This window comes from Lipophrys pholis, assembly GCF_963383615.2.
Source record: "Lipophrys pholis genome assembly, chromosome: 16".
NCBI classification, from domain to species: Eukaryota; Metazoa; Chordata; class Actinopteri; order Blenniiformes; family Blenniidae; genus Lipophrys; species Lipophrys pholis.
Window position 1 is genome coordinate 13,973,794 of NC_137634.1, and position 7,503 is coordinate 13,981,296.

General features: G+C 41.6%; 1 protein-coding gene across 1 annotated transcript in view; it reads left to right on the forward strand.

Annotated features, from left to right (window-relative positions):
* Positions 1–2,790, forward strand: part of nrxn2a (neurexin 2a) — a gene marked incomplete at its 5' end in the record, with an annotated part of 98,361 nt that extends 95,571 nt beyond the window's left edge. Inside the window, one exon of the mRNA XM_080483937.1 lies at positions 275–2,790. Coding sequence (XP_080340063.1) covers positions 275–1,077 — 803 coding nt within the window. The 3' untranslated portion in view covers positions 1,078–2,790. The remainder of the gene's footprint in view (positions 1–274) is intronic.
* Positions 2,791–7,503: the final 4,713 nt, after the last annotated feature.

The following is a 7,503-nucleotide window of genomic DNA, read 5'->3' on the forward strand; positions in this document are numbered from 1 at the left end:
TGATAGCATTAGACCCTCAAGACAGCCATGTGATGTGATAATGTATTTTTTCTTTACGTGTGCCAAATGTTGATGTAAATAACCCTGTAATGTAGGAATCTGCATATGATGTGCTATAAATAAATCCATGATAATAATAGTTAGATTCCTAAGTAATAATCTGCACAATGAGCAGCTTGTGCCTTCACCTTAATGAGCACAACTGTTCAGCCAGAATTTCAGTTTTAATGCTGTTCTAATTTAGGATCCCCTACCTTTTCTGTTTCCTTTCTAGGAGGTGAATTAGTGTTGCCTATTATAACAGTGGATTCCCTTGAGCCCCCCTCCATCGCCACCCGTTACCCCGTCATCCCTCCTCCTCCCACCCTTCTCTCCCCACTTGAAACCACCAAAGAGTCCCTGATACTCCCTCCTCACCCTTCCTGCCCCCCGGACCAGGAGGACTGTGGTGACCCTGTGGAGGTCTCGGCCTTCGGCTCTGGGGAGATGACGGAATCCGATGACGAGGACTTTTACAATAATAACTCCCCCTTGGTCACTGACAGGACAGTCCTTCCTCCACCTCCCGCCGCTGGTGAGGGTGGAGTCCAGAAACCCCGCCCCCTACCTCCTTTTGTTCCCACGACCAACCCTGACCAGCTCCACATTCCTGCAGGCAAAATGAACACCCGTGACCAGGTGCTTCTGCCCCCTGCTCCCCCATCCTCCCGAAACACACCAGGACTAACTTACCCCCCCAATTTTCCCCATGTGCCCACAGCCAACCCCACAGCCTCTGACGAAAAGAACCAGCCCGGTGCCGTGGAGGTGATCAGGGAGTCCAGTAGCACCACGGGGATGGTGGTTGGTATCGTGGCTGCTGCTGCTCTCTGCATTCTTATCCTCCTCTATGCCATGTACAAGTACCGGAACCGAGATGAAGGCTCCTACCAGACAGACCAGGGCCACAATTTTGCCAACAATCCCACTGTGGAGGGCAACGGAGCAGTGGTCAAAGACAAAAACACAGCAACAGCCTCCGTGGCAAAGGCCATCACAAAGGGCAAAAAGAACAAGGACAAAGAATACTACGTCTGAAAACGAAGTAAGAGAAGACACATGTGGACTGAGACAGGAGGATGAGAGAGGATTTCATTTTTGCGCCCCTATATTGTCAAGTTGACTATCAGAAAAAAATCACAAGCCAACAAACAAAAGCTTGCATTTTTCTCAAAAGTCAAGGTTGCCCAGCTCTTATTAGTAATGGATTCTTATCAATGGCACAATATCTGACTCATCCTCTGTGTCACAATGTGTACACTCAGTCTGCTTTCACCACTTCTTTGTTAGTGTATGATTTTTTTTATGGTTTTATCAAGCTAGGAAGAACATATCCACTCTGGCTTTGTATATAGCATGGATATGGTACAGTGAAGAAAGTGCTGAGAACATCCGGTTTCTTTGTACTTCTTTGTAATACTCTATCGCAAGTCTCAGTGTCCCCATTATGATATATGAGGCAGAACAGGCCAGTTATTGAATTTTTATGGTGGATAAGCAGAGAGCACCCCAGCCGTTCTGACTACACTCGGAAAAGGAAGCTTTTATTTGGATAAGACATCATCTCTGCAGCCTCCATGCTATGTCATGTGGTTTAAAACTCCCTGATCACTCTGCCTCTGTCCACGAGAGACATTTTATGTTGCTGATCAAGTACTGTAAATGAAGCAAGGTATGTACATCTCTTGGAGAGAAGGACAGAATTTCAAAAGGGATTATTAAAGCACTCAAACATCTTCCGGTCAGTGAACCTTTGTGTACGATGGATCAGAAACAATATCTATGTGCGATACCACAGTCAGTGTGCCATCCCATTCCAAGTAGGGATAATTGTGAGTCTACACCAGTGAGGGTATTTTTCTGTAAACACAGCTTGTATGTACATATAGAGGTTAGCAGATTGAAAACGCATTGTGTAAGAAGCAGGGAAGATATATATGAGGAGTAAACATCGAAGATGCCTGCCCCTCAAACCCCAACCAACTTTCACGACAACATCAATACTATTGAAGCCCGGCCTTTACAGGAATGAATTCCCAGTAACTTAGAATCACCTTCGAGGAAGTTTTTCTGATCGCGACGTGGAAAGAGAACCAGCGCGCCTCGCCAGGGGCGGGCTTTCTCATGATCTTTTCTTTCCTCCAAACTGTCTGGGGATGATTTCAAAAGCACACAGATAATGTAAACATATCTTTCAGACATAGATATTCCTTGTAAAGCAGCCAATCATGTATTGTTTTTTCTATCAGTTATGAAAAGACTACTCTATGAGATGAATAATTGAAGATTTGTGAATTGTATTGATATTTCTCTGATATTTCGATGTATCTTGTTACCACTCCTCTTAACACGTTACAATTTAGATTGCCTTTTACTTCAATCCGGACAAAAAGCACACTTCTCAGATAGCTGCAGCTATTGTTTGTTTTTGGATTATTTACAGTTCAGATTATGCAGAGAAAACACAAGAACGGAACAAGCAAATGTTTTGTTGCATTGTGCATTTTATATGTACTGAATCTGTTACTCAATGGATCTGATAATATAAAGCCATTTTCTCTGTTGAGTTATTTATTCATGCTCTGTGATTTTCCTGTTATTTTTTATGAAAGTGCCATTCAACATGAGCTGCTCGGCGCTCAGAAAATATACCATTCCTCACTCATTGCTATTGTATAGTGTTCATGTGAAATGGATCTTAATATGTGTACAGAACGTGGATAAAGATGAAAATACACTTGATTATATACTTTGTACACACCTGTGTTGTGTATTGCTTCTCATAGGTTGCAAAATGCACTTCATTTGACCTTTAATCATGGACCCTGGACACTGCAGAGGTGCACACTGAAACATTTATAGCCCAGGACAAATCAGTATAAAATAAGACAAGGGATTGGGATTTCATAGAGTTGCTATGGTATTTATCAGGATATAAAATGTGAGCAAAAGTGTGGCTGTATTTAAAATATTGATGCATTGTATTGATTGCCTCAGCCTGCATACTGATGATGAAGCTTTGGGATTTATGAATCTTTTAGGACAAAAGAAACACAATAAAATTACAATGATGTAATTCTATGAAGGCGGCACTTTGCTAACAAGATACGTTAACATGTTTAACATGACAAAAAAAAAAGGCATTTCACACTAATTGGAGGTCATGAAATGTGTGTATAATGTCTTACACTTGAGTTTCATCATCATTTTCACTCTTATCTCCTGTCTCTCTCTCTCTCTCTCTCTCTCTCTCTCTCTCTCTCCCTCCCTCCCTCTCCCCCTCTCTCTACGTGCTGTGTAGTTTTGATGTGTTTGTTATGCCTGGCTGTACATTAGTATGGAGAAAGTGGTCTTTTAGCCTCATGTTATCTGCAGCTGTGTGCATTTAGGTCTCAGCTCAGATTTATCATATGAAGTTTTATCTCTTCCCATATTCAAACGCAGCTCACAATAAGCATTTGTTCAAAAGAGACCAATTGGATTTACCTTGGAAACCAGAATGTTTCAACAAAATGACTGTGTTTCAGATCTGGAGGTGTGGAGTTCAAAAAAATGTAAATGTCTACCAGGCAGAGAGAGTTTCAACCACAGATACTGATATTGAATTGAGAAACATGAAGGAGGCAGTGTTTTGGGAGCCTTCCCCAATAGTCAGATTATCCCTGCTTCAGCTGTGACGATTTTGGTCATTGTTCTTTCCAAATCCCCGAAATGAAAGTAGACTGTTTCTTTAATATCCAGCAAGTCTTCTATCTGGTAGAATATTGAAGAGCAGCCACAGTATACCATACAATCAATAACATTAATGGTGTTTCATCATTTACACTCATAGTACACGGAGAGTTTGTCATCCATTATCTGTGTCTTTTTTTGCAGGAATTCTAATGTTTAACTTATGAATCAAGTGAGAAGTCCTCAAAGATATTGATATGATTTGCAGAATGGATCTGGTTGAAAAGGCACTCGAAATACTGCAACCACCTCCCAAATAGGAGCAAGGAGGCTGTTGTGCTTTCCAGCGTGTTTTATGTTGTTTGACCACCCCCTGCTGAGAACACAAAGAACTGTAAGATGGAGGACGGAGACCATGTCAGTGATGATGTGATGTAATGTTATACTCACCTGCACTAAATCGACCGCCAGTTTTTCCAGATGAGTCTCAGCACTTAGGACAACAACTTAGAAGGACCGTATTCCGGGCCAGTAGGGTCACCTGTCCTGTTCGCTTCTTCAGGATGCGACTGATGGGGGTAATCCCTTCGGCTATGAGAGCTGCGGTGTCAGCACAGGTCTGGTGCAGGCGAGGTTTGATCTATGGTGACACTGGAACAAGAAGGAGGGTGGCTACAGGATACGCTAAGCTACTACCGAGCATTACTGAGATGTCACAAGTCTATTCAACGGGACAGTTCAGATGAGACGGGCAGATGTCAGCTGCCATGTCAGAACTCTTCATGCATACTAGACTTTCTTGAAACTGTGCGTTTAGCTTTTGCTAAACACAGCTATAAGTAAAATATAAAGCAAAGAGATGTAAATGTGTGTGTACTAGTGTAAAATGTTTTCTCTACTTAATGAATGCCATTTATTGATTATTCAGTAACGACCTCCTCGAACCATGAAATATTTCTACTTTGTTTGGGGAGATCTGTGTGTTTTACTCAAATCATTGAGAGCAGCATTTCATGCCTCGCATCCTGACTCCTGACCTTTACCTCTCTCTGCAGGATTGGACTCCACAGGGACCATAATTCAACTCTAAAAAAAATAACTACTCCTTTACAGAAATCTAACAGAAATGGTTGGGCATCTGATTTTGAATGTTGAAAAGTTGGCATAACTTTCGGTTTATGAAGGACATGGCATGGCAGTAACAGAAGCGCCAATAACAGATAGGAATAAAGGCTATTTTTATCACCACCCCGTCATCTGTGCAAGGTTGTCAAGGCCAACATACAATTATGCCAAGATGATCAAGCTGTTTAATCTTGCTACTGGAAACCTCTTACTGGGACGTCAGGGAGGTCGGATTAGTTTATGGTGTTCCCAAACTTCACATTAACCATGATTGTCACCTCATATTCATTGGACAGAGTGCAACAAAAATCCATACACCTGCTTCAATGTCCTCAGTTACTCAAGTTAGTGTTATTGGGAGTGAATGGTAGTGCCATCTGGCAGTGGGTGAAAAGCAGCGTACACTGTGTAATTTATGGTGGAAAGTGATATCAACCTACAATCACCCACATGCAAATTCACAATGACTGATCATATTTCTCCATTCAGATTATCATTTATCAAAGGTTTTGACTGATGTAATTATCAAGATCATATAATTTGGTTGCGGTCACCTATCATTGCTTTGTCTTCCAGTTTAGAAAACAACTTACTGCCGAAGGGACTTGATGACTTGATGACCAGTGAAATGGTGATTACACATTTATCATGGTTATTCTTATTTAAACAACAATATCACTAATGGATGCTGTCATAAATATACTGATAAATCAAAAATGTTCTAAGGTGTTTGTGGTGTCATTAAAAAACAATTTTTTTATAAGTGTTGTTTTTAACTGAAATAGAGAAATATTAACATCAATGCTGACATCAGTGGCGTTTAGGTATACATTATAAAAGATTTGCTAAACTAATTGTTATTTTCTGATTTATATTTCTTATTGTAGACTCTCCTAGTTAGCTAATGGTATGCCAAGAGCTGACAGGCGACAGCATGGCTGAGAGAGACAATGAAAGTGGTTGAAAAAGATTCCTGAAAGCTCTTCACACTCTAATGTTGGTGCTGGTGAGGAAGTCATTGCCGGTGAGGATGAGCTCGAGTCAGAAAATGGAGAGGAATGGAGAGAAATCCATAAGAATCAGGCCATCAGAGCATTTAGGTGACCTGAGCTTTTCCTGAGGGACACTTACATGCTGAGTTCAAAATGCAATCATATATGGTTTCGACAGCAATATATGCTCAGGGACCCACAGTGGTAACTTGTTGGCAGCAGTGAGATTCAAGCCAGCAATCCTTCAACACAAGCTCACTTCTCTGACCTTCATGCAACCACAAGTTATTATTAGTTCATTAAAAGGTATCAATTTTATATTTTGGAATAAAGAAAAATATCTGTTTGCAGGTTTGTATTGAAAATGAAACCACAGTACCAGGCCTTCAGCTCAGCTTGAGTTTGACTGTTTTGGGGTATGAGTTACGGTTTCTTGAGTTAGTCAGACTGGTAAAAGAGTTCCATAATGACCTTTAATTTCAATCTTTGAAGTTTTTCGTTTTTGTGGCGCAGAGTATAAGTGATTAAAAAAGTTGATATTTTAGCAAAACCAAACAACTACAGAAAATGACCATAATCTCAACATAAAGTCAATTTCAATCTTTTTTTTAATCATCTGTGGCAAAATATTGTGAAATGTGCAACAACAAAAAGAGCTTATCCTATAGCTGTTGCATTATGCACGTTTTTACAGTGCGCTACTGGATTGGAGCCTCTTGCAGGCTGGTTTTTGCCTGATGTTTGACACCCCTGCTTTAAAATATTGTTTATACCTCGTTTTCCAGTCGTGCGGATTTAAGGGCTTCATTAGATTTTTTTTTTAATTATTATGTTAACGCCCCGCTATAACCTTTTTGAATGACAATCTTTTTCTTTTTTTCCTTTTAATAAATGTGAGCTCAATACTTTATATATTAATAAATAAGCCCCATGACGTCAGTGCAAACAGCCAATCAAAGTCATGGGAACGTCTCTCGTTTGCTCTCCTCTCTCGCGCAGGATACGTCCGTCCGTCTGTGCGTGCGTGAGTGAGTCAACTAGTTGTTAGCTGTAGCTAGCTCTCCAGTTAGCCAGCTGAGACATTCTAACACAAGAAGCAGCGCGACTGATCAATGGTTCACCATGAGAGGGGACTTCTACTCCGGCTGCGTGTCTGTCACCCACTGACGCCAAAGAAGATGGAGGACTTTGAGGAAAACACGATAAGTTAGCCAGCGCAGACAGAAAGTGAAGCTTCAGGGTTTTTTTTTTTTTTTTTTCCCCTCGCTAGCATCCTGAGAAGGAGAGCTCTGAGATTTCTGGACTGGATGCGGAAGGAGGATATGAGGCGAGCTGGACGGCTAATGCTAACTGTAAGTTACCCTCCACCGTGAGCACAAGTATCACATCTGTTAATTTACACGAGGACGGCATTCGCCAGGTGACGAGCAGTTAACGTGAAGTCACCCCGTGTCGGGGTGACGCTACATTCGCTCGGCTAACGGAAGGGACGTTACCCTGGTTAAAATGCTGATTTATGCGGCCTAGCATTAGCCGGTACACCAGCGGCGAGATATCAGACGATTTGTAACAGTTGTCAGTCGCTTCGGAGTCTTGCACCCCTCCTATCGATTGTGTTCATGTGTTCGCTGAGGATACGGAATGAGTCGGTGGTTGAACGCGTCAATTTCAGCCA